General features: G+C 37.0%; 3 protein-coding genes across 7 annotated transcripts; 1 reads left to right on the forward strand and 2 right to left on the reverse strand.

The window, feature by feature from the left end:
- Positions 1–996: 996 nt before the first annotated feature.
- LOC103699632 (3-oxo-5-alpha-steroid 4-dehydrogenase family protein) lies at positions 997–11336 on the reverse strand. Of its 5 annotated transcripts, XR_015976394.1 has the most exons (7): positions 11013–11336; positions 7306–7658; positions 4720–4954; positions 3126–3221; positions 2438–2524; positions 1511–1582; positions 997–1395 (listed from the first exon to the last, which is right to left on the reverse strand). XR_015976394.1 is itself a non-coding variant. In XM_008781654.5 (6 exons), the coding sequence occupies exons 1-6, from the start codon at positions 11163–11165 to the stop codon at positions 1308–1310; spliced, it is 1014 nt and encodes a 337-aa protein (XP_008779876.3). In that variant the 5' UTR covers positions 11166–11336; the 3' UTR covers positions 997–1307. The 5 variants fall into 5 exon arrangements, 4 of the variants coding, with proteins under 4 accessions (XP_008779876.3, XP_088574596.1, XP_008779870.3 ...); XM_008781654.5 differs by lacking the exon at positions 2438–2524 and having other exon boundaries at positions 1494–1582; XM_088718470.1 differs by lacking the exon at positions 2438–2524 and having other exon boundaries at positions 1057–1395; positions 4720–4782; positions 7437–7658.
- A 1640-nt stretch (positions 11337–12976) lies between these two features.
- LOC103699650 (cell growth defect protein) lies at positions 12977–19799 on the reverse strand. The gene is made up of 3 exons (XM_088718473.2): positions 19589–19799; positions 17625–17795; positions 12977–13419 (listed from the first exon to the last, which is right to left on the reverse strand). Exons 1-3 carry the CDS (start codon positions 19739–19741, stop codon positions 13336–13338), a joined length of 408 nt encoding a protein of 135 aa, XP_088574599.1. The 5' UTR covers positions 19742–19799; the 3' UTR covers positions 12977–13335.
- Positions 19800–22834: 3035 nt separating this feature from the next.
- On the forward strand, positions 22835–23533 carry LOC103699667 (histone H3.3). Its single transcript, XM_088718472.2, has 2 exons — positions 22835–22993; positions 23088–23533. Exons 1-2 carry the CDS (start codon positions 22922–22924, stop codon positions 23424–23426), a joined length of 411 nt encoding a protein of 136 aa, XP_088574598.1. The 5' UTR covers positions 22835–22921; the 3' UTR covers positions 23427–23533.
- The last annotated feature ends 3976 nt before the right edge of the window (positions 23534–27509 follow it).

Here is a 27509-nt window from a genome sequence, read left to right on the forward strand (position 1 = left end):
TCAATTCAGACATCTGGAGTTTGGCCACTCAGTCTTCCTCTTCTTCTTCTTCTTGTCTGTTGAATAACCCCATAATTCAGCCAGCTAAAGGTGAATTTTCATAGACTAGTCAACATAGTGTCTCTAGAGATAGGTTCTTTATTAGAGATTTTGAAGGGAAGATCCATGCTGCAGGGGCCATTCCTTTGCAAACTAATATGCTTCTTTTTCCTGAGATCTTTGCGGCTTGGGCAAGTTTTAATTATGCAGTGGACGGTTATCTATATTGTCATATTCTGGATGAATGAAGCAAGATGGCTATATCTTCCAGTCATCAAGAGAATGGTTGATCATCAAGGACAGATTCAAGTTTCTGATGCATTCAGAGAACGCAATCAGGCAGAAATATTTTAGCCAGGCAGTGCACCTCGTAGGATTGAGCATCGAATTAGACAACTAATTTTCCTACTGCTTTGAGCCCTTTTGGCATTGCTTGAGTTGCTCTTTCCTTCCGACCAAAAAACGGACAGATCAAAGAGCTTGCCAAATATTTCAACATCCCCAAATAGATACAATAAAGATGACCAGTTTCCCCTTATTAATCCTTTTGCAATGATTTAAATCATCACATATCCACCATTCTTATAGCCTTTGCCATAATGAATCTTAAATAGGTTATCCTACCAGTCCAACCATTACAACCGAGTCGAGCAACGCAGAAATTTGACTCCACCAAGACTGGCGCTTAAATAAAATTCAGAATATTACTTTTCACAAATGACCTAAGATAAAATTTAAGGATTCACCATAAGTAGAATTGTAAAATCTAGATTTACAAATTACTATAACAGGATATGGTAATTTCAGAATATTACTTCTGGCACTTCATCGATCTTATATTAGACACAACAAATCAACCATCGTTTCACATGGCGTGCCCTGATTATCTTTTAACTAAACAACTAGGACAGATTATGATGAATAAAATTCTCAAAATTTCTTGATGCAAAAATTCCATTTTGTGAAGAGGAAAATTTTTTTTCATTTGGAAGTTGAAAAATGGCAGTCATTATCATCTTGTTGATTGCAACACATGCGAGAGTAAAATTTATAGCACGATGCTTTTGTTTTTACATTCCTTTTGTTTTACAGCAACGGTATCAATGTACTGATTCATCTCTGAAATATGAATATTCATGTGTTTGAAACTTGGCCAGACAATGTTCGAAGACATTAAAAGAAGTATTCAGTTTGTCCGCCAGGTGACCTTTGCTTCTAGCCCAATAGTTTAGATTTTTTAAACCACCACTGCTAATATATAAATGGTATTATAGCATGCCTGGACTGAGGGTAGCTCTCAAACTTATGACGGTACCATCTATGAGTTTCTGCTGCGGCAAAGACAAGATTGGATACCTGTAGACATAAAGAGACAGAATCAAGACCCAACCAACATTTCCTTTTAAGTTTTCATATGGAACAAAGTGTAATTTCCATATGAATTTATATCTCACCAAGGGGCTAGACATACCACAAACAAGAAAAGCAGCCACACTGTAATGTTCAATCCTCCAGCAGCAACCAAAATGCCGGCATATATGACCTGCATGGCAAGTTCGATTCAGAATACACCATGAAGTAAAATAACAATTTTGAAGTTAACAGTGTCTTCAGAATGATTCTCATGGTCCCATTACAGATTTTGTGCTTTCTATGACTTTTTCAGTATTACTCAGACAAGGAAAGAGACTGTTGAACACATAAGTAATATCGAGTACTTCAGATTGGGTTTTCTTTTTTTTTTTTTGGTGGTGGTTTTGTCGGGTTGGGTTGGGGGGGGGGGGGGTGTATTGTACAATACGTGTGTAAAGTTACTCTATCTCAAGCAAAAAACTCTTTATGCCCTTGCGATGCATGAATCTCAACAAAAGAAAATCTGCCTCGGTAATGGGTGAAACTCGACAAAAGAACATTTTGTGTCAAAAACTTATATTCAATTAAAAAATGATTATACTGTAACAAAGATATTTATTAATTTTTATTCAGATCTTAATCAACAAAAGTATACTCACTGCTTTTATAAGTTCTAATTTATCTTGAGTGAAAATCTTACATTTAATCAAAAAACGATTTTACTAAAACAAAGATATTTATGTGATTTTTAATCAGACCTTAATCAATGCTACAACATACAACCAATGAGTTTATTATTGTACATCAACAGTTTGTTTCACATGTAATGCTTTCTTTTCTTTTTTACCACTCTTAACTTTTTTTCTCCCCTTTTTGACCGTTCAAAAGGTTCTATGTTTAGCATCATACAAACAAATAGACAAAATCATTTCTTCTGGAGGCAGTAATGTGAGGATTTATGGGATAGATTCCCCCTCCCAGGTATCAAAAGCTAGAGGTAAGTCTAATTTAGTGATTTATATAGAGAAGGAACCTCAAGAATCACCTTGGCAGAAGCGAGGGATTATTAGGTGTCCTAATTCACCAAATAAGGTTTGCTGAACAGCTGAGAAAGTCGAACTCTTCACATCAACTACATCACAGGATATCAGGCTTGAGGGTCCTTAAATAAGAACAAAAACAGAAGAAATTTCTAAGCTAATAAAAATCATTTTATTTAGGATGTTTTTACAAAGCATGGATGCTTAATAGCACGCAAATTCTTATATCCAGCCCATGTTAGACTGTGGTGAACAGGCTAATAAAGGGAAAATGCTTCCATTTGCTGTTTTTCTGTCAATGGCTTTAAAATAACTATAAACTCGTTAAACTCTAAATATGATAGGTCTAAATTAGTTAAACTAAATTCAGACCACAAACATCATTGGCCTAAACAAGTCATTGTTAATATACAAGTTAAACCCGAAAAAGTTAATTGCATAACTCTACTTAAATCGAATCCAGCTAAAATTGAAGCAGGTTTGCCATTCACAGGCCTCAACCTCAATTGAACCGTGGACAAACCAAATAAAATACCAGATAGTGGCACAAATAGGAACAAATAATTCCTTGACTAAATTTGAAGTCTGCAGTTTTGCTTTTTCTAAATTCAAATTTGTATATGTTTATTTGTAGGAATCCAGTGAGCTCAATATGTTTTCAAGTAAAGAAACAAATGAGAGCATGAGAATTACTATCTCAGCAAGATAATGGGGGCATGAAACATATTCAAACCAGTCGCCATGAGGGATTACATATTCATCAGCTCCTTTGTTCTCACGCAAAGAACCCTGTCAAGATTTTGTAAGCGATATGAGAATGATGGACTAAAGGTTGCAAATGAGCATATTATTCATGAAAATATAGTGAAACATATACTAGACGCAGACAAATAAAAGGAAAAGAAATTTAAACATTCGAAGTGAAAGAATCATAGTAATTCAACAGAATCATAAAGGAGACAAACCTAACTCAACATCTTAGATCACAGAGACAAAAAAGGGGCCAGGAGGAAATGAAATTGTAGTTGGAACATATTGTCTTCATCCAAGGAACCAGAGGGAAAAATACATGTGGCACTGCAGATAGAAAATTTTGAGCTGGGGGAAATGTCCATGCTCTTATCGTGGGATTGGAATATCTTAATTCTTATTCTATGGTTTCAGAAAAATCTAACCGGAGGTTTAGGGAAGTAAAGGAAAGAAGTAGAAGAAACATATAATCAAGTTAGGTAATCTAGGATGGATCATATCATATCACTAACTAGAGAATTGGACCCTTCAAAAATTGCCTGCCAGCCTTTTTCATTTTGCTGGAAGAGCTTTCCCAAATGAAGAAAGGCATACTGCAAGCAATGAAGCCTTCTAGAAGATCAAATTACTTACAGATGCATTCACCTAGCAGATTATTTAAAGGACAAGTACCAGCTTATTAAAAAAGATTCTAGATAAATTCGATGCCACTTAATGTGGCAGTTGTGGCATGCCAGCTTTTAAATACCATCTTCCTCCAGAAACCACTGCTGAGTTCAGTTCTTCACAGCCTACAAACAGTTGCTTCTAAATTATAATTTGCAAGGAACTAACAGTATTTCAAGGAAAACTAGGTATGATTCTCATGCAAATGCATGCGGCCGCTAAAGATTTTGTATATAGGATACGTTTTTAAAAGATTTAAGCATCGATTACATGTTAATATGTCTTCTTCATGAAGTTGCATTTATTTGCTATATCGTCTTCTTAATCTAGATAAGTTTTTAAGTTCCACCATGACCGAGAAAGGACTACGAATTTAAATTTTGGTGGATGGGAGACTCTTATTGTGCACAGAATTATAGAAATCCTAATACAAGGAGCGTCTCCCCCTTGGACAACTTCTAAACGTCCAGTAACATTGGAATTTCTTTAGAAGTTTAGAACGGTGCAAGATGTCAAGGGAGAAACTATTTAGGGTTACCATAGGAACTGAAAAGTTAGGTAATATAGCCACTTTCATATAGTGCTAGGAAGAAATTTTGACTGTATGAGCTGCCTGTTATCATCTGTAAAAGGACAAGGCATTGTTTAGATTTTAGAACACAAAGAAAACAACTTTATTAAATTGGTTGAATAAGCTAAGTTTCCATAACTTTTGCTCATTGGCCAATAGATGGTTTAAGGATGTTATGACACACATTGCCGGGTAACATACTGAATTAACGTTTAATGAAATAAGGATAGCCAAAATGTTCTGAATTACAGACAAAAGGAACAACTCATGGTCCAAGTAAATTAAGAGAGTAAGACTTACAAGAATTGCATGACAACGAAGCTGATGTAGCCAACCCCAAATAAAAATAGCTGCACCAATCCACTGGCACCATCCCAATTTAATAAAAGGCATCAATAATTTCCACAAATCAACCTCAAGATCTGGCATTCGAGCCCGACCTTTGACTATAAATTCAGCTATTTGATCACCTGCATAACTCAGTGCCTCTGGAGCACAGGAGCTACCAAGTGACAATGGTGCCATTGTGTAAAAGCTAGCATAAAAAAAACGAATGCAAGTTGTCATTTAACAGAAAAATGACACAGTTCTGTATCATCTTAATTTCTTATTTCATCCTAAAGGCATGATATTATGATTGACATGATCCAATAGTTTAGGCTTATCAAGTTAAATTGCATGGCAAGCGAAGCTAATAGTAAGATACACTAGAATTACTATAATCTGCAAAAAGTCAAAAAGAAAATAAACATTCTTTATCAATGGTTTATCATTCCAACAAGCTCTAAGTTCAAGCAAAAGATTACTTGTTAAACGGAGGCACAATTAACTTCTCAAACAATACGGTTTAGGTGGTATGGAAGCCACACAACACATGATATAAGAGCCTCAAATACACTACAAACCAATAAGCTTAATTAAAAATTGAAAGCATATCTGCGACCTATATTAGAGAGACACAAGATAATATTTTCTACCAGATTCTCTCTAATTTTTGCCTCATAAATCTGTTTTGCCCAAGTCAAGCTATTTGGCTAATTTGGTCATGCCTGCCCTCTAGACCTGTTGTTTGGGTTCAACAAACGAGAGTGTGTTGATTCATTTACATTGGATCTATCCATTTGTATGCTATACTATTACTAAAAACTTCTCTCTCTTTTTCTACTGTACACCCGAATGCGCCCCTCTCCAAACCAAAAAAAAGACCCTCAAGTACATTTTCCTTTGCCTATCTATCTATCACAAAAAAACCCTCTTATCATTATTCCATAAATCATGCAAAGATACATGAGTGGATACGGTCAACGTTTTAAATTCCATGGGACGGGGATGTCCCAATTTTTCCATGGAGTGGGATGTGCCACCGTCCTACCCTCCCCAACACTTGGGATAGGGAACATCCCAAGATGCGCCAATTGGGATGATAGGACAGTAGCGGGATGGTCCTATCCCAACATTCAGGATAGTACCCCATCTCAGTGTCTCGTGAGACATCCCACCAAGACTTGAGTCAATGGATATGGTATAAGAGTGGGAAGTAGAGCTGTCAAAAAAAATTAGGGAAACAAAGCTCGTAAGGAGCAGCTTTGTGAGCAAGATTTACTCTACAGCATGTGGAGCGCCCTAGGTAGGATTTTATCGACACTAAGTTCTTATCTATCAAGAAAACCTATAGGTTGGTTGGAAGATTGATTAGCTGGAAGACAGCAAAAGCGGAACACATACTAATTTTATGTACAGATTGAATTCAAATATTTCACTTACAGAAGTTCTTTGACAGTGTCTTATCTGGAACAATAATCGATATTACAAAATATAAAAAGCTACCTATTTGATAATTATTATATTCATTAATTTAGAACAATGAAAAGTGCATTAATTAATTAAACAAGGTTAACTTGATAAAATAGTGGAACATACAAGCTCTCTATTTGAAGATAAGTGGAAAACTTGGGTTGTGTGCAAGTCCAAGTAAGAATGCAAGATTCAGGAATCCGTGCAGGCATCATGGTTAGAGACTCCTGCTCAATGGTTATGACATTTACCATTGTCTTATAAAAACTTTACAATAAGAACTTTCTTGATATCAAGTATGGTGAGCTTTCTTCGACATACTAGAAGTTTAGATTACTGGCACTCTATTACTCCAAATAGAGTGTAAAAAGCATTCGAAAAGTAAATTGGCTGGTCCACCAAAACCAGCAAAAAATGAATTAGAAGTTTATGTTATGTTTATATTTGTTATTACTAGAGTTAGTTTCAAAATTAAAGTTTAAAAGCCTATTGCATGATACAAGGTAAAGTGAGAAAAGTTTTGTTTCATCTATTCAACTCAGTTACACATGGAAAATAAGAATCTTAGACTGACAGATGTAACAAAATTGTATGGCCAATTAACTGCATGGAATGGTAATTAGAATGTTTGATTATAAACTATCTATCGAAAACATTATTCTAGCATGTTTCCCATATATACATGAAATGCACATGCAAATCAACAAATATTTGAAACAAAGAAAAAACAGCCAATTTCATTTAAAAAAGAAGAATTCACTGGATCCTTTGTTAAAGTTGCTTTAAGATATTAATATAAAAAATTCTACAGCAACAAGGTTGAGTACCACTTCAGCAAACTAAATGATAACACAAAAAAGAATGTCTGAGATATTCAGTATCCAATAACACATTTCATTGTGAAAAATGTTAACTAATATCCTAAATGAACTATTCATAAATGAATTGTTATGAATCTACAACACATGACAAGCATCTGAATCCACATGAAAATATTGTGAATCTACAACATAGTCAGGATTGTCATCATTTCAATATTTAATCTAAAAGGCTATGCAGAGAAAAACAAAGAAAAGTGTCCATCAGACTTACAACAAACCAGCTAAATAGCCAACAATATGCATTCGAGCTGAGGGACTATAATTAAACACATTAAGTGTCTCATGCAAGCGCCTTAGCACCTGAGCTTCCATCAACAAAAGCACAAAAACAGTCTGCCATACCAGGTACTTATGCTCCACAGAAGCTGCTGGGACTTTGTGAATAGAAAACACATGTGAACCTCCAGTCAGGTGGCTAGCAATCGTGGAGTAATGTAATGATTCAGAGGATAATGGTAACATTTTCCTATATGCGTAGAACCATGTGGAAACTACCAAGCATGTTGTCAGCATCACAGCCACTAAATAAAAATGCAAAAAATATCTCTGCGGAACGGTGAATTTCTGCAAATCATAAAACAAAAGCATAAATTTTCTTTGAGGTACCTGAAGTGAGCATGTGACATACGACTTAATGGTTAGAGTATTCGAGCAAGAACTCTTTAAGAGTAATATGTGAAGCATATGAGGAAGCTAAACAAATTTATCTTAAAAGAATGCTTTTCAACAAAGCAAAAGACATAACATCCAGCACAAATCCGTAAAACTCACTTGTAACCATTCTGTTTTTAGAAAACTCACTTAAAAATTTACCACCCACAAAAAAGAAACAATTAGTTTATTAAAAATTAACAAATAGCCTAAGAAATTCTAATTTCAACAGCATGACTATATTAAAAAATAAAAATGGAAAAGTGTCATAGTACAAGATTAATCCACACAAACAAATGATGCACAAGAAACGTATCTCCATCAAAAATATTTAATCCACTGTATCGGCTGCTTAATAGAATAGAGAGGATTTTCATTATCATTCAGATTTAACCATCTATGAATAATTCAAAATTTCAATCTCATTCTGTCGAAATCTACTTTATATGATGGTGCATCTTGAGACAACATCAAAGTGACACACGAGAAACATTAACAGGAATCCTTTCTAAACCAGCTGGCATACTACAAGGGTCATATTTTCCTTATTCATGTTGTAATTTGTTGAAGTCTTGCCTCATTTTTCTTCATATTATCTTCAAGTAGTCGTAATTTCATTAACATTTTACCACCAAAAGCAGAAGTTTAGGCATGTAGCCATCTTGGACAGCATCAGGTTTACCCAAACTAAAGAAACTTATATCCCCAAATAAAAAGGAAAAAGAAAATCTTTCACTAATACTAAAGCCCAGTAACTAGAACCAGACTTTCTTGAATTTTTCTACAATTCCTGATCAACCATAACCAAAATGCCCCCAAAAATCCTGTTTTTCTTTTAACATGCAAGTCTTCAGCTTAGGATTTATTACCAAATCTCCCATAATCTTCATTTTAAGTAATAATGTTTAAGCCAGCTTTTGGGGTTTGGATCAAGGCATTTGTATGAAGTTTTCTTCATTGCATTCTTGAGGTGAAGGAAGATTCATAAAGCATAAAATTGTCTCTTAGGTTAATGAGTGTGGTTAGATTTTGGATCTTCACCTTCTACAACTGAATCTGAATAGAATTTTGATTGTACACTGGTGAGACAACAGAACCATTGGCCTCAATTAGATGAGATGGGAGCCTCTGTAAAGAAAAACAGTAAAGATGATCAATCAACTGTGCTCAATCAAAGAAAAGGGAGGTAATGAAGCAGCAGCTAAGAACCATACCTCAGGGTTTTTTTTTTCTGCGAATTAAAAATCAGAAAGATAATGCAGCAAATGGTTGATGCAAGATCTAAGAGAAAGAAATACCAGTGCCAATCACATATGTCTCTGAAGATTCTACATTGGAATATTCAATGGTTAGTGAATTAGGTCAAAGAAGAATTGTTTATTATGTACTAAAGTCAGTGATTGCATCACAAGATTGCTTAGGGTCACTAGCATGTGCTATGTTGATATTTAAAATATTCAGATTTAACCCAGGACTCTAGAAAGGTGAAAAGACTTCAGAAGTGCAAAGGTAAGTTTTCTCACTGTGGGATTTATGAATCTAGCTGATTTTTCATGATAGGTATTGATTAGGTTATACAAACCCAAAAAGGAAATAATCTCCCCCCAAAATTCAGTAAAATTCTAAGAATGGCAGATTTCTGCGTATCTGGCCATAGAAAAATAAATATGGAAGGAGGTATCAAAAATGATAAATGCATGATATATTTATTTAATTTCGCAAATGGTACGGATATTATTCATAATGCATTATTTATCTGTAAATAGAGAAAAAGTTAGGCATCGACATGTTTCATATTTCAGCATTTCAAGAAGCAAAGCCCCCTAACTCAGCAGTCAAGATTGTCGAGACCTATATCTGATTAGATCCCCCTATAATTGGATGCTGTGGATTACACATAGGACTGGGTTCCATGACCACTGAAAAGATGGGTATAAGTGAATGTCATACCAAGGCAAAGAAAGTAGAATTGATGGCTCAACTAATTCATATGTTCAATATATATATTAAAAAAAAACCAAGAATTACAAGAAAAACCTAAGCTCTGTGAGGGGAAAGTTTGGCAACATGGTTGACAAACAAAGAAAGGCTATCAGAAGCAGTAGGGACAACAGATTGGCCAAAGAAAGGAAAGAATCTTTCAAAGTGAAAATTGAAGTCAAAAGGTCAATTTGATCAGTGAACTACAAGGGCACATGTAGACAAAATTATTGGACTGTATGGTCGCAAAGTGGAAATGTATTTGCTTTATTTCAGTAGCAACTAACACAATGAAAAATTATCCAACATATGCATCAAAGTTGAACATTAAAAAACTGAAGACTTACGACATAAACCAACCTGTCATGTATTTCTCTTCTTTTTATCTTCGGAAAGCTGGAGTATCTTGGTTTTATTACATCTTTGCAGATGGCACTAGAACAAAACTTAGATTTTAACAAGGAAAAGATGAGGAGGACCAAGATCTAATAGCCCCAAAATGTAATCCATCAATTATTCTTGGATATTATTGAAGAGCATTTGATGAAATTATTTCTAGAGCATCACATGGAGAAGAATACATACTCAATGAGTGCCAAGTCTCAATCATTGTTTGACTAAGCAATGACAGAAGATCCAGTACAACTCAACTGATAAGATCATAAAGTGGGTCTAACGGCGATAGCATACAAAATGATTTAGAAATGTGTAATGTAAGTTAACTCCAATACACTTTCTGAGAAGAATAGGGAAGCACTAGGACAGTTAAACATGGTGTAAGGAGCCTTTCTATTTCCAAGAGGATAGCTTGAAACAGTAAATAACTGGCAGAGCACAATCCATGCGTTTATATTCACATATATGTACGATTACCTCGACCGGGTCGATATATTTGCTTTCCCACTTCAAAAGTTTTGTAGCAAAAACGACAAAAAAGAGACAAATTTATTTAATCCAAAGCATATCTTACTAGTAATAAACCTGGAATTGTTGCATGCTTGTTACTTCATAAAGTTCCTTTCAGTGCAATCTTTAGAAGGTTAAGCTTCCTCGGCCCTTCCTTCAACAGAAATTTCACTAGTTTTAACCTTGACCCCGGAAATGGCACCTAATTAATAATTCCTAGCTCTTCTATAGCTAAACAAGTAAGCAAATCATTAGAGAAAGATACGAACAATCTACAAACCATAAGCAACTTCACAAACTAGAACAAGAAAACAGATCGACATTACAAAGAAGGGAAGCATAAATTTGGCGCATTTTCTCCACAACCAACCAAGAACTTACACTGGAAGAACTCCTGGTCTTTCCCCTGGCGGCGAAGCCCGTGAGCATCCGGTGCAGGAACCCGAGGGACCGCACCGGAAGGGACGCGAGGAGGATGGGCGCGATCGCCGCGACCCAGGCTAGTCGAATCAGGGCCGTGAGACCCAGCTCCATAGCCGCGGGAGGGGGAATACACCAAGGCGAGATAAGAGAGGAGAAGAGCGAAAAGGAGCTCCAGAAACCCTAGGCCCGTGCCCGAAGGCCAGAGAGCGGCCGGTATTTGGGGCGAGGGAGGGAAAAAATACCATGCGTGGCGAGGGAGGCTTCTTTACTTTGCGGGCAGAGCAGTTAAGTGCTTCTGGAAACGATGGACTTCAAAAAAAAAAAAAAAAAAGAGAGAGTGACACGTTGGACTCGATGGTTGGGCGATGGGCAGTATCTGTGGCGAGCTACTGTCATCTGATCGGCCCGATCATAGCCGTCCACACCTGAAAAGTAACTTCATGCCACATTGCAAGAGCTTTATGGAGGAAAGAATGGGTGGGCCCGAGTACTTTGCCAAGTTGATCCTGATGGACGGTTGTGATTATGCTGAACGGAAAAAAAAAAATTATCAAGGTTGGTTGTTAGGATAAAGCTTAGTTAGTGTAACTAGAATAGCATCCGAAGATCCTAATTTGCAATTCGATTTAGTACCGGAGGAATTGATCCCAATGAACTTTGTAGCGTGGATAAGGTTTTGGACGGTATCTTCGCACGAGCAAAAATAATTATTCTTTTGCAGCATAGACCATTAAATCATACTCTCTGTATAGATCTCAAAGCACTACAAATTCTTTACCTCATCCACTTATATAGATCTTGAAGCGGCCATTGCAAGATCCAACGGCGAATTTATGCTAAGGTGAATCCTCCTTCTGCGCAAAAGATACAACCATATCCTCCGGAAGGAGGGTGGAAGGGCATATTGAAAAGGATAGCTACTGTAGACGAATATATCTTAATTAACCTGAAGAAGTAGACAAGAATGTCTAACTATCAAGCAGATGGAGTTACAGGAATTCGGACAGGAACTTTACATTTTTTTTATGAAAAAAAAAGAACAAACTCACTTTATTAATTATTATCACTGTCTCTACTTTGCTGTCAGAAAGCATACCATAATGAGTGGAGCTGCATCTACATTTTTTATTATTTCCCCCATCACCATATCTACTGTGGTCTCTACCTTGCATCTCAACCAAGTGACCTTCTCTCTTAAATATGCATCCTTTTTTGTGTTTTCCAAATAACAGGCTATGGGTACTGTAAACTTCAGCTGGAATCCAAACCTGTGATGATAACTTAGGAGATCATAGATGTCATGCTTTTGGGTAGGAGGCAGGGATCTAAACGTACAGGGATTTGTCGGGAATTAGAGAAGCCATGTTTTAGGATAAGGAAGCTTACATATGCGTGGGACTGGAGATGGGACGTGGCTTGGACTTCTGTAGCCACGCTGAATCACCATTTTAAACCGTTGTTTTTTCTTCTTTGTCCTGGCTTCTCTATAATCCATGGAATCTTTAGGTTAGGATTATCTAACTCTTTTCTCAATCAGAAAACAAAAAGAAACTAATGGCTTAGAGAGCAGTCTCATCCACTGAATTTTCTAATTGGCGATGGATGGTTCCCTAATTTGAAAGATCAATCATTCTTTCGCACGAATCACAGACGTTCTCTTTTGATCGATGAACATGTCCAAAGATTGAGATTACTTGAGCTGTAGCACCACAGCGGTGGCTTAGAATGGTCGCATCATCTTTGTGATTACTGGTATGCAGATTCAAATAAACCCCATTAATTAACAAGAGAAGGAAACCAGAAAGCCAACTGACTTTGTACTGACTGATGAGGTTGAGAGAACTCTATTCAACTCTATAGAAAAAGCAATGCAAGGGACGTATCTCCTTAAAAATATGCAGTATTCTCTTCAAGACATTGCATATTCGGAACTAGCAAAAAACTAGTTTATTCTGGTCTAACTAAAGCTTTACATTGTCTGCTTTCAAAGAAAATTGAAGGAAAAAAAAAAGCGACTACAGCTGATGCCATCTAAGCACTGCATGCTCCTCGCAGGCCAACATACATGGTACTAGCACCTATTACATCCCCGGATTTTAAGTTATACATACTCAATTGATGCTTGGAATGGTGTTGCCTCCATTGTTCCAGATTTAGTTTAAAAAAAGGGCAGTTCCTGTTCTTTTCAGCTGATGAAATTTCAAGCTGTATATGAAACTTATTCATCACTGAAGAGAGATTCTAGGGGATGAAACAGGAAACTTGATGGTACCCAGTTTGTCTAATCTGAACTCGACTTTCTTTCGATGCTGGATTGGCTGAGGATGAAAACACCAAGTATGATAAGAATAGCACCTGCAAACCACTGGTAATCCAGGGTTTTCCAATCAGTAAGGAAATACATATTGTCCATATGCAATAAATGATCAGCTTGTATGGCATAATTTAACCTAAATAAAACAATATTTTCAGCAGCCGATGTTAATAAGCAGAGTGAAAACACTGACAAAACGATAAAATTCAAAGTTCATAAAAACTTTATGATATGCTTATCATGCATTGAGATTCCAGATAAGCTGATTGCTCTCTCTCTCTCTCTCTCTCTCTCTCTCTCTCTCTCTACACACAAACATACACACACATACATACATGCGTGCACGCACATACGCACACGCCCCCCCGCCCGCGCGCACATATATAATATAGACTAGGCCAACATACCAAAAATAAAAGATGGGTGGCAAAGAGCTAAACATCATATGAAAGGGATGAAAATAGGTGAATTAATCAAGATTTGGGTGCTGCAATTGTTCAAACTGAATCTCCTTAACAGAGAAAATATGAAAATGCCACCCTATGCCGCTAGATGTTTACTGCTGTCTATCAATATTTATCATAGCTTCAAGACTGCTGTCTATCAATATTTATCATAGCTTCAAGACAATCTTCGATGCAGCAAATAATCAGATGAAAGATGCTGCAGATTATGATCGAAATAAAAATCGACATTTGCTGCAGTTCTTGTTTTGTAACAAGCCATTTAGGGAATATCCAGCAGTTAACTTGGAGTCTTTAAAGTGCTAGGATTTAAATGTTGTCTTAGGAGTTTCTGAGAACCGACTAGTTCCTAAAGCATTAAAGAAAGGGAAAACACTCTTCGTAAATAGAAAGATGCAAATGGAACTTTGTGGGTGGTCTGAGAGTTACAGAAAAAAGCACTGGACATTTTAGAGTAAACATCATTTTCAGTTGGCTTTGAATTATGTGACCTTAATGGATACTGCTGTTGGTACAGTGTGGTACTGTCAGGTTAAATTTCTTCTATATCTCTCTCTATTGCGCTTCCAATAAAGTGACCTTGATGTAAAGCTGAAAACAGATTAGATATTGATATATCCATATTTGTATCCTTATTTTTTAACGAATACGGATACAGATAAGGATGTTAAATGGATATCAAAATTAATATCCATGTTTGTTCTAAAAGGATACAGGTACGAGTCGGATATTAAGCATATCCATATTCATTATAAATGGATACGGATACGAATCGGATATTAAGCATATCCATATTTTTTTATCTAAATAAGGATATAAATCAGATACTTTTTCGCATATTAATCAAATTTGAGCAAAATTCAATAATAAAAATTAGCAATAAAGACATGATCATAAAGGAAGATTCAATTAAAAAATATATAATTTTAACAAGCATTTATCAATAATAAAACCTAACAATTTCATAAAGGATATACTGCTCAAGGTTTCTCATCACCAAAGTAGATAGGATCTATGGCACCTCCAAGACATCTCACTGCTGCCGTCGATTGTAATCATTGGTAGAAACTAAAAAATAGACAGGACCTTCGAAACCCTAATTGCTTCGATCCAAATCGGATACAGAAACGGATATGGTCGAATATAATCTGATTCGCTTTCAGCCCTACCTTGATGGGTACTGCTAGTGGCATTGTGAGGTTCTTTGTGTGTGTTCATATCTTCCTCTTACTTTCCTCCATGATTTTCTGGAATAAAACTCTGATCAACAAATAACTCCATGTGTTTAATCAAATCATTTTAAGAGTTCTTTACTGTCTTTAAATGCCCCAACATCAAAGAGTGGCATAGGGTTTCTTCTGTAAACCATTTATATTAGTGAACTATATATATTGAGGCTTCATAATACTTCTTCAGTGTATGTCTACAAGTAATTTTGCTAGAACATTGAAGACTAACAGCTCCAAGTTTGTCTTTGAATTGAGCAACCCTTATCATGCTCTGATTATTTGGAGATGAATATGGGCACCACTTCTGTCCTCTGCTAATTGCAGCATGAAAGGGTATAGTCCCATTTTCCAATGATCTTCAATGGAAGGTCGTGAATTGATCATACAGGAGAGCAACGACCAACTCTTCATTGATTACAAACTTATCCACAAATGTAAAGAAGACCATCTACCTGTTGGGATATATAAGAGGTTCAATAGTTACTTTGCTTTCAATAAACAAAATTCACAAAAACCAATCTAGTAAAGTTCTGCTAATCATGTTTTGTAAGATGCAAACCAAGGTTTTAGGTCAAACCATCTAATAGAACCCAAATTTGAGTTATCGAGAAACCTGCCTATTTCTCAAAGTTGTTTCTTTGCCATCCCGAATCCCACCTTAAAAATCAAATCTCCATTCTCTAGTCACATAATCTCATCACAATGACGAGCCAGTAAAGTTCTGTTAATCATGTTTTGTAATCAAGTGAAAGATCAAGTAAGAAATTTGATGATAACATCTCCAAGACAACATTTTATAACAGAATTACTGAGAAAGTAAATATTATCACCCTAAAAACCTTAGACACCTGTAACAAAAATGACAACACTGATAACTTATGAAGAACAAAAGTATCCCAGAAAAGTTGGTTCTGCAGAATGTGATGATGCAAAAAGTATTCCATGTGGTTTTCACCGATGACTGCTGATACAAAATATAACAAAAATAAAATGGATTCATAAGGCTACTCATCTACTCCCTATTTTATCTCCAGTTACTTCAAAATGACAGATAATACTCTTAAAAATGAATATATGAAAACCATAGACAGTGAATAAAATATGACTTGAACATTAACAAGAAATCAGGTATACCTTTAGGCTCTGTGTGGATACTGGCTAGGTAAATCAAATGAAAATAAGAAAATTGGGGTTTACTATGTTTGGATGGGCAACTAGTTTTGCCATGATCACCTAGATTCCAACCCCTCCTTTTCATTTTGTTTTCCTTTGGTCCCCCAACATTCTAACAGAGCCTCAAAAACCTATAATGATCATATTCTACCTACTTGTTTTCAATCTGACACAACAACTTGATAGACCCTCACCGAATTTTCAGCCAGAGAACAGATATGGGCTAAAAGCTAAATCAAAAGGAGCTCAATCAGAGTGATAGCTGAGCATGCTTGAAACAAACCACCCACAACTGTTTTCCTCTAAAACAGACATATCAGATTGAGCTCCTACCATAACCTAAATAGCAACTGATCCTAATTAACAATCTAAGCCAATGTTAGCCGAACTGTGCCAAACCAGCCAGTTCGGGGCAATTTAACCAAACCAATCGGCTGCCAATACGGTTCATATATTCAGCTCAGTTGATTAAAGTGCCCTCGCCTCAGCCCCTGCATGTTCACTTCTCTCCTTCGCCCCATCCCCATTTCAAAACTCTCATGGTCGCCATCCCCGGCCGGCATGACGACGCCGTCGCCTCCACCAACAAGGTTCCCCCAAATCTCTCTCTCCCTCGACAACTATGATGGCCTCTCCCTCTCTATCTCTCCATCCCTCTCCCTCTCTTCTTCCCTCTCCTCTCCCTCTTGACGATAACGACGGCCTCTCCCTCTCTCGCGCGGCCTCTCTCTCCCCCCTCCCTCTCTCTCCCTCCCTTCCACCCTCTCCCTCTCCCTCCCTCTCTCTCTCTTTTCATCTCTCTCCTTCTCCCTCTACCTCTCCAGCTCTCCCTATTTTAGTATGATGCCCTGGAATAGCACAATACGGACCCGTACCATGCCAAACCAGTCACTGGCCATTACGTCCTCCAGTATCAGTTCGGTGAACCTTCCTAAATGATTTACTGATACTTGCATCCGGCACCAATGTTTTAGTTGGCTAACATGTTGATCCTGATGAAAATGTAGCATGGGTCATTACTTCTAAGATTTTCTTTCCATTGAATCTTTTTCTTGCGCCAGTTTGTATCAGTTTTTCATGTTCAGTTAGAATGTCCTACATAAAGCAGAGGTACTAAAAGGAGAAGAAAGCAAGATACTTGGATCAGGCATTGCTTACATAGATAATAGTTTTTTAGGTTAAAACAGACAAACAGCGCATGGTGATTTCAGTCCTTTCACATGGAAATATGTTGGTGCTTTTTTATACTCGTACTGGAAAAGAGATAATTATGCATTTTAAATAATACTTTGTCAGAACAAGCAATCTTGAAGAACTAATACTTATGCTTAGAGATCCATGCAGTGAGAAAATTTATCAAGTGAACACTGAATAGTGTACTATTAGTTACCCGAGAAGGTAGAGGCTCCTCAAAAATAAAGTATCCTGCTAGACCTGATGATAGAAAATTTGTTGCGAAGTTTGTGACTGTAGCTTGCAGAGATGAGAGGGCTTTAAGGCTATTCACATAGCATCCCCACATTGTGATGTTGAAGAATAAGACCAGGCCATATTTTAAAAACTGCAAGGAGAAGAAGTATACATGCATACCCATTAGGCCTTAAGTAGAGCAACAACTGCTTTTGAGTAATTACAGATGGTAACTGATGTTAATAGCAGTAACAATAAATAGAAAGAAAAAACAAGTATATCGTAAAAATGCCAGAGTTTCTAGTTCCTGGAATTAAAGGCGTTCGATTTACAACTAAAGCAGTCATATCTAATGTAATAATGCGCACCAAGTATTTCAGAACTGTGCTACCATAATGTTCAACCATAAAACATTTAGTATAATGGTATCCATGGATGATTAGCATATAGTCAGGATGAATAAGTGAGGCAATGAAGTTCTTGTTTACAAGCCTTGATAGCTAAGCTCCAAATTGGAGCTTCCTCCCAAAAGCTGTTTTCAGCTTCCCGCAAAAGCTGAAACAGCTTTTTGAAAAATTTACCAAACACAGTTTTTCATCTAAAAGTACTTTTGGAGGGCCAGAAAGTGCTTTCTGACCCTCCAAAAGCTCCCCCAAACAGGGCCTAAATCATCTTGAAACCAAAATTTAATATTATTTGATGAAATTAACATTTTTGCTTTATATTTAGCATTTAGCTATATTCTACCAGAAATAGAAACGTTGGCCAAGACTTGTTACATTATGCTAGTGCCAGTATGGCATGGGATTAGAGAAGCTGGCAGTTTGGCTTTTGGTTGGACTCCAAGTCTAGAATCTAACTCTAACAAGATTTCTTCCAGATAACCGCAGTCTAATCATGTATGATACTGCGGTGAGCTTTTCGAAATTCCTTCTCACAACTTCATAGCTTGTGTCTTTCCCCCATCTTTCAACTGAATGCTTGAGATATTTCAGAACTGAATGAACTGATGTTCATTTGAAAAACCAAACCTAAGATTCATTATTTCAACTGTAAAACGTTTTTTGCAATTCAGATGCTAACAGCAGTTTGACTTGACTGGAGCTAACGCTGAAACAACAAACAACCCCAGATTGACTTCATTTAAAGATAACTACTAACAATAACAATAACAACAACAATAATCAAGAGCTCAATGCTCAGCAGTCCGTAGAAAAAAATGTCATAGTAATCTGATCAGAAAGTTCCAAAATTGGTGCATATTACCACAGTCATGCCAGAAGTTGATAGAGAAATAACATATGTGAATGTCTGCATTATAACAGTGAATGGAAAAACAGAGCTGAAAATAGGTAAGTCGCGAATGTATCCTCTATCCAGATATTCATCAAGTGAAATTTTGTAGCTATGCATATATGGAGCTAACAGCCGTGATATAGACAAATCACTATAAACACATCCAACGTAAAGATAACCACAAGAATGCTGTGGAACTTAAGAATCGCTACCAATCCAAATAAGAACTGGAAATCAATTGTACTAACTATCAAATCATATATTGGATTTGAACCTTAGGGAAAAAAAAATATGAGCCATGAACCATCTATCTCACTACATTTCTTCGCATTTTAAAATTCAATCATGTATAGATTTGATCGGTTATTGCCTCAAGAAATTTCACCATAATCACCATGCATGTTGCTCAATGCCTGACTTCAACATCAACGCAAAACGCAGTTTTTGACAGGACTAGTTCATTCGTCTAATACAGAATCCATCTAATAAAACGAGCAAATCTCAATCTATGATACTAAACTTTGGCTTTGTTAATAAATAGCTAGTATGACACTGGATTCGAGGCAACTGTTGTAATTGAGGCAGAAGAGGATAGATAAAAGAGATAGGAGGAGAAGGAAAAGAGGAAGGGGGTTTGAAATGATCTACCGGAAAAGTGAAGAGCTTGGCAGAGACGGCGGCCAGGGCGGCGTTCAGACCGGCGGTCACGGCCCAGGCGTAACCACCAGGATTGACTATGGCCATAGACGGAGAGAAGGGAAAGAGAAGGGTGGTGGTGGATAGATTTTTCCCCCAATTCATATTCGTATGTCGTCCGAGACAGGCCGATCCGCTTGCCAGGAATTCTTCGTCTCATTGGCCCGGGGAATCCGATAAACGTCCAGTATCACAAGATCAAATAGGTTTCATAGCCCGCCACGAGAACCCGAACCAATGTGGCTCCGAAATCCGGATCCGATCTATCTGAGATCCGAGGCGGTGATTCTGCAAAGAATACGGTTATTTAGATAAATTGACTAAGAACTATTTAATTATTGTTTTCTTTCAAAATTATTTCTAAACAAGGAATTTTCATAGATTGCGAATCAATATTGTCATGTATCGGCATTGGCATTTGCCATATTACTTTCTTTGATTAGTTAATATTTTTCTAGATTTTAAAAATCAAAAATGTATTCCGACATTTGAATATTTTTTTTGTATTTTACATGATTTCTGAATCTTTACTTCCAAATCAAATTGTTTTGAATTATTAAAATCGTGACTCTGCTTCCTAGCATATGCATTCTTATTAGTGCTTTAACTTAACCTTACCTAATATAGTTTTTCCACCAAAGCATGACAAAGCAAATCCTTATGCTTTTTTGCTTTACCCTTTTCATAGCGGTCCTCCTTACTTTTTCCAAAAAAGTATGTTCAGTCTTACCTGCATTATCTTTGCCTCCTTCATCATTTACCATTATATTCTATTTTACTTGTATTAACTTTGGCTTCTTTATCTAAGCGGTCCTTTGACTACCCTGCCAATTAATCAATTAATATGCCCTCTAGCTTAGAGAAAAGTGACACATTGAAGTTGCGAGACCATTAGTGGTAATTCTTGTTGCAAGCTAGAGGGCATATTGCCATTAGTGACGCATTGCGATCAAATATACGAAATAACGTATAATGTGCTAATTAATCAATTACCACTAATGGTCTCGCAACTTTAATGTGTCACGTATACGTTCTTTCGTATATTTGATCGCAAAAACTTTTACGAGACTAGAGAAAAGTCCTCAAACTTAGAGGCACATTGTTGCTTTGAATGGAGGAGATAGTAGGTTCAAAATTTTATAAACCTTCCTCCTAGTATTTAAGCTTGATGGTTCCACTAGGGCTCGTTTGGTTCGCGGGAAAAGAAGGGGGGAAAGTATGGTCAACGGAAAAGTAATGAGATGCCTCTTGTTTGGTTGAAGTTTTCAAAAGAGAGAAACGGAAAAGTTGTATTCCCATGAAAATATGATTCAAACATGCCAAAAGTACTTTTCTAGGCATCCTCTTTCTGAGAATTTGTTTCCCAGAAATTATATTTCTAGAAGGAAAAATGCTTCCTGTGAACCAAACAAGCCCTAGATAAGTTTACCCATCCTTCCTTCTGGAAAAAACATATTGACAGAAGGATCTAGTTAAAGCTCAAAAGCAAACATCAAAGTTTACAAGTCCAAGTAAACTTTTATACTTCATCATTGCCCCTTGTACTTATCCTTTATACATTAAAACATGAAGGAAGTACCTTACTTCCTCTATCATTTTCAAAAAAAGAAAAAAGGTCTAACTAAACCTAGTATTTAGATTTAGTTTCTGCACCCTGGCACATAGTTATCTAGTAGACTACTCCAACATTTTATCTTAGTTCAGGTTTAGATTAGCTCGTTGATAAAAATTTGGATTCATCAGGCCTATAATTACTTTTTTTCACGAAATTTTTTTTTCAGTTGCTACAACCATATGATTGATTAACCCACATAGTAACTGTTTCTTGGGATCTTGACAATAAGAAGAGGAGAATTAGAATATCTATTTCTATTAATTTGAATAAACTTGCTGGAAATATTTAAATAAATAAAATATGGAATCATTTTTTAAGAGAATCGCAAAGAGCTGCACGGAAAAAAAAAAGATCATGTAGGGGCTTATGCTATACAGAGGTATAAATGGTCCTACACAATATATTTTTATTTTACTATTTTAGGAGAATAGGTTAGTATGGCTATAATAGAATTATCTTTATCCTTTTGAAATAATTTTTTTTCATCATTATGTATTTATAAACATATAAAACGTGGATAGATGATTTTGTGTTTTGCGATAAAATTCAAAACATCTTGAAATTCATTGTATATTAAATGTATCTTACACTTGTTTCCTCCATTTTTTGCTTCAATCAAATACCAAATTACTCCTATACCATTTAATAAATTTAGGGCTCGTTTGGTTCGCGGGAAATATTTTCCCTCCTAGGAATATGATTCCTGGGAAACAAATTCCTAGGAAGAGAATGCCTAGGAAAGTACTTTTGGCATGTTTGGTTGATCATGGGAAAGTGACAAATTTCCAAAGTGCTTATGTTTGGTTGGCCATCCACTTTCTTAGGAAAGTTATGTATAATTCCTATTATGCCCTTAATAAAAAATAGGTTGTTAATCCCTCTTTAATGCTTCTTTAATGTTGAAGGGACTTTTGGGGAAAAAGTAAAAATTGAGTGATTCCCGCTTCATGGGAAAGTAACTTTCCCATGTTTCTTATGGGAAAGACTTTCCCATGAAATGTGGGAATCATATTCCCATGGGAATACAACTTTCCCTTCTCTCTCCTTTGAAAACTCCAACCAAACAAGAGGCATTTCATTACTTTCCCGTTGACCACACTTTCCCCTCTTCTTTTCCCGCGAACCAAACGAGCCCTTAGTTTTTTTTCAAATATCCTTCTAACATTTGTCCTACAATCAAACACTGCCTCATATCATATGATCATATCAAATTCGACTACGTATTGATTTGATTTCTACCCATTTACTGTTTGTTGCCTAATTTAGTGATTCGAGTATTATCTGAGCCGTTCACCGCAATACACGAAAACCTTGATCTTGTGCGCGTTTAGATGGTTTCCGAGTCTTCTGTTCAAGTTTGACTCGGTTTCTACATTTGACCCAAACAAATATTGCCTTGTCATCGATCCGGGTCTCGAAGTTTCAACTAATAAAAAGAAAGCACACGGATCGCCTGCTTCCCCGAACAAACCACAGCCGCCGATTATCCCATCAAAGCGTTCGTTATCAACGGCGGGCCGCTTCCGAAACTGCCGACTCCACGTCCCCTCTCTATATAAACGCTCCCAACCGCTTCTTTCCCACCAATACCTTCTCTCGTTTTCCCCCGACTCCGAGGCGGCAAGCGAAGAAAGTTCCTCAAACCCTAACCCTAGCCTGCCCGTTCATCCATGGCTCGGACCAAGCAAACCGCCCGCAAATCCACCGGCGGAAAGGCTCCGAGGAAGCAACTCGCCACCAAGGTATTGATCCTTCCTCTATTCTGCCTATCAGGTCGCAAAATTTCCTTCAAACATCTAACCTTTTTTGCCCTTTTTCGTTGATTTTGTTGCGAAGGCGGCGAGAAAGTCTGCGCCGACGACAGGGGGAGTGAAGAAGCCCCACAGGTACCGGCCGGGGACGGTGGCGCTTCGGGAGATCCGGAAGTACCAGAAGAGCACGGAGCTGCTGATAAGGAAGTTGCCGTTCCAGCGGCTTGTGCGGGAGATAGCGCAGGACTTCAAGACCGACCTTAGGTTCCAGAGCCACGCCGTTTTGGCTCTCCAGGAGGCCGCCGAGGCCTATCTCGTCGGGCTGTTCGAGGACACCAACCTCTGCGCCATCCACGCCAAGCGCGTCACCATCATGCCCAAGGACATCCAGCTTGCCCGCCGCATCCGCGGCGAGCGCGCCTAAGGCTGCTTCTTTCTTTTAGGTTTCTTATTTAGTTTTTATTTTTTTTATATAAATAATTTTGATATACATGGCTTTCCTGGTAATGAGAAGATTGGAAATTTAGACTATGAAGGTGGTTATTTTATTGTTCTGAATATTTTTGCGAAAAAGTTTTTTTTTTTTTTTTTTCTGTAGTTTTCTGTCGATCGGCGATATAGAGATTGTTGAGTACTGCGGATTGAAACTGTTAGAGCCCATATTTTTGGGCCTGGGCCGGCCTTTGGGCCATGGCACCTGGCTGGCGCCTGGGCTAGCCTCTGGGCCACGGCGCCTGTTTGGCCCTTGTAGCAGGGGAGCGGGACTCTTGATCGGAGTCTTCGTCTTCCCCTTCTCCGTTTCCCCTCCGATCCCTCCAGAAGAGGGAGATCAGGGCTTACCAAATTTGGGCCAAGCCTTTGTCTATAAAGGCACTTATCCTTCTCTTCCTTGTGTGTTAATCGGAGAGTTCGTCGATTAGAGATTTGGAGCTTTAAGCTTGCCGCAGGAAGAACTCGGAATGTTTGCTGTCGGGCTGGTCGGGAGAGCTTGCCGGAGGCAAGGTAAGCTCTCTCTCCTTTTTGGGCCACCGTTTTCTTGAATTCGGCTGGCACGGATTGATGTGAAATTGGACTTCGCTGTTTTGGGTTATCTTCCTCCCGTTTCGGTTGGCCATTACCGAGCGAGGCGTGCCACTGACACCGCCATGGGCGGTCGATCATGGGGGTGTCGCTGACCATAGGCAACTATAGAGAGAGAGACCATCATCGAATACTATTAGAATATTATCATAAATTTTTATTGGTCATCGATCATGGTCAGATTTTTGTTTTAATGGTCAGAGTGGACCGACTTGATTATTCTCGGTCACCATTGAATTTATAATTAATAATTTTTTATTAGATATATGTTTTTTTTATCAGATGAATTGGTTTTTGTTGTGTTGACCTATTCAAATAATTATATATTGTCCTCATATATTTTTCTATACTAATTTATTTCACAGCCAGCCACCGTTTTGTACAAGACTACGGTCATTTGGGTAGAAAGAAGTCCAACAAGATTTTATACTTTAGTTTTTTTCTCTTTTTATTTTATTCTATTGGTATTTTTTTTCTCTAGCTTGATTCGAGAAAATTTTAGTTAAAAAGAGCTTAGAAGGTAGTTTTAGATTGCTATGTGATGGTAAATTTTTTTTGTAAATCATTAGAGGGTTGTAGGTTGTTAGACACATTGAGTAATTTTTAATGTTGACTAGGTTTTATAGAATAATAATCTGTTGGACAAGAGGACGTTGAGTAGGATTCTGGGACAGATAATTAGTCTGTGTGGTTGTCAATGAATATATAAAAATTTTTGTATGCTGACTTGCGTGATGTAGATATTTTTGTACCTATATATGTATGATATTGTTATGATAAAAAAAAAAAAAGAGTAAGAAACAAGAATAGTTTTATGATGGTTTTGGTATTAAATCGTATTTTGATCTTATTTATTGGTGATTGATATTATGATGTGTTTATATATGAGTATAACTTACATTTATATAAACAGACTAATGGATGTGGTTCTCTGGATTAACCATATGATTATTGTTTGTCCCGTCATGAGCTGGAAATGCAATTGGCGATGGTCTAAAGCCGAAAAAAAAAAATTAATGTGTGGATGTAAACTTGATTGAATAATTAAGAACTTTGCGCTTAACTCGTTACTGTGGCAGGCTTTGCTACAAGCTGGAAATGTAATACTTTGGCAGGTCCTATTTTAGGATAAAAATGTGAAATTATAGTTGGCAGGCCTTGTTACAAGCTAAAAATGTGATACTTTGACAGGCTCTTTCACCGGTTGGAAAATAAGGCTGAGATTTGGCCCAAATTTGATAAAATAATTGATCCGGATTAAATTAATAAGAAATGAAATAAAAAGCATTGAAAACTCTACTAAAGATTTATGAGATATATTGTATGATATATCACTTTTAAGTAGTCGGGTTTCTATTGATATTTGATGTATATATTTATATCGATTATTCAAGCATTATTTATAATTAGTTTGTGATTTTATGATGAGTACAATATTTTCTTGTAGTTTTCAAATATATTATTATTGTGTTGGTGTGGATGTGTGGGAATTTTTAATGGGCTATAAAGCTTACAATTCCTTCTTTTTTTTTCTTTTTCAGTGTTATAAGTTGCATAGTATATGGTTATGATTGAGATCACAGGTAGAGAGGATGATTAGATAGAGTATTACTGATACTGGTTAGATGATTAAATTTCGTAATTGAAACAACTTTACTTTTTGCTATGAATTGAGATGATATTTTATTACGTGAGGTTGTAATATATTTTTGGGCATTACATTTTTTTTTTAGCGCTCGGCACTAAAGAGTGTGTGGCCGTGGCGCGTGTTCGGGGCCTGATAGAAATAAAGCGTTTCCAGCGCTCCTGTGTTCGATAAAACTTGAGCCCTGATTGATTCAGGGCAGGCACAATATATCTCGGTGTTGCAGACCCTGTGTTGAAACTTACCTATTTTTTGGGCTGGAATTAATTTACGCGATAACAGAGCAAGGAGGACAGGCTGCCAATGCATCACATTAAAGATGTACAACTTTAGTGGTTTGGTGTGGGATTTATCTGGATTCATGTCAAGTTTGGATTGATCAGGTTGATGAGTACAAATATATGATATGGGAAATAACCAATACAATTAGTATGTATTCAGTTGGATCAGATCAAATTATTTCGAATTTCAGTCAAGTTATGGTTTGGACCTTTTTTTTTTTTTTTTTCCCCGAACGGGTGACTCATATCTGACGAGTATGAATATACTCAATAAATTTAGAAAACATAATATCTCAGAGTGACCGGGGCAACTTCTTATCTCTAGCCCATAGGGTATCATTCAATTCGCAGTCTCATTGGCTTCGTAAAATACATGCTTGGCCTGAAAGACTTCTCCATCCCTCGTCATTGTCCAGATGTTACGAAGTAACGGATGGTTGCCGCCGGCACCCCTCGCACCCTTCTGGATCTAACCGATAACCGTGGCCGAGTCATCTTCCAGAATGACTGAGCTGGCTCGTAACTCAAGCCGGGCATGTCGAAGGCCTGCCCAGGCAGTCCTCAGCTTCGCACCAGGTACGAAGATATCGAACAACTGCCTATTGCCACTACCTTGGCGTCTGGATCTCTGATAACAAAATCTGTGCCTCTCCTCATACCTCCGTCGGAGACGAACTAAACAAAATTGACCTTGAGGAAACTCGGGGGTGAGGACTCTCATGTGAAGAACATCGTATGAGGTAGGTTTGGACCTGTTCATCTATCTAGTGAGGTACAAGTTTGATGTCGATAAAATTCCTCGGCCCGAACTTGGTTGGGTAGAAGATTAGGCTTGGTCGGGATCGGGATGGCCTTAATTGGACCCATTTGGCTAGGATAAGTGGGATAAGACATTAAGACATTAGAAATTTTATAATTTGCATGACATTTATAAAATTTTCAATTCATGATTTATTTTTTCTGGATTGTATTTGAGTGAGTTGAGTTGGACTAATGTTTGGGTCTGAGGTTGTTGGTTGGGTTTCAATCTGTTATCTAATTGTTACTTTCATTTTTGGTTAGAGTTATTGGTTCTTAGTAGCTTAATAGTTTTGGTTTTATTTTACTAGCTGTTGGTGGACCTTAATAAGTTTAATAATTCTAATTAATTCTTTTGGTAGTTGTTTATGTTCATTTTAGACATTGTATTAGTTTGATAGGCCTTGATGGTATTGACCCTTCGAGATTATTACAAAGTTTCCTAGGTTTGTCTATGTCAGAGAGGTCTATATAAAAAAGATGTGTTTTATAATTTTCTTTTCTTTTCCTAGGTGACCTAAAGATGTATTATTAGTAGGAGTTTATTGAATATCTGTTCGAATGTCAGCACTACAAATGCAAATTGTGTTGGTTGTATGTTTCAGAGAGGCTGATACTACAAGAAAAAAAAAAATAATTTTTGATGCTCTTTAATGAATATACTGGTGCCTGTAAGCGTCGCAAAAGCGTTGACAATGTAAGC

This window comes from Phoenix dactylifera, chromosome 3 (assembly GCF_051530095.1).
Source record: "Phoenix dactylifera cultivar Ajwa chromosome 3, Ajwa_hap1_PhDact_Kaust_v1.1, whole genome shotgun sequence".
In the NCBI taxonomy this organism is placed as follows: domain Eukaryota; kingdom Viridiplantae; phylum Streptophyta; class Magnoliopsida; order Arecales; family Arecaceae; genus Phoenix; species Phoenix dactylifera.

Coding starts and splice junctions, on each gene's coding strand:
- LOC103699667 (XM_088718472.2), top strand. CDS start 22,922: ATGGCTCGGACCAAGCAAACCGCCCGCAAATCCACCGGCGGAAAGGCT. Junction 22,994..23,087: donor GGAAGCAACTCGCCACCAAG/GTATTGATCCTT, acceptor TTTGTTGCGAAG/GCGGCGAGAAAGTCTGCGCC.
- LOC103699632 (XM_008781654.5), bottom strand. CDS start 11,165: ATGGAGCTGGGTCTCACGGCCCTGATTCGACTAGCCTGGGTCGCGGCG. Junction 7,659..11,012: donor AGACCAGGAGTTCTTCCAGT/GTAAGTTCTTGG, acceptor TATGATTTGCAG/AAATTCACCGTTCCGCAGAG. Junction 3,222..4,719: donor TTCGTTGTCATGCAATTCTT/GTAAGTCTTACT, acceptor AAATCTTGACAG/GGTTCTTTGCGTGAGAACAA.
- LOC103699650 (XM_088718473.2), bottom strand. CDS start 19,741: ATGAATTGGGGGAAAAATCTATCCACCACCACCCTTCTCTTTCCCTTC. Junction 17,796..19,588: donor CCAAGCTCTTCACTTTTCCG/GTAGATCATTTC, acceptor TTCTCCTTGCAG/TTTTTAAAATATGGCCTGGT. Junction 13,420..17,624: donor AGGAGCCTCTACCTTCTCGG/GTAACTAATAGT, acceptor CTGGATTACCAG/TGGTTTGCAGGTGCTATTCT.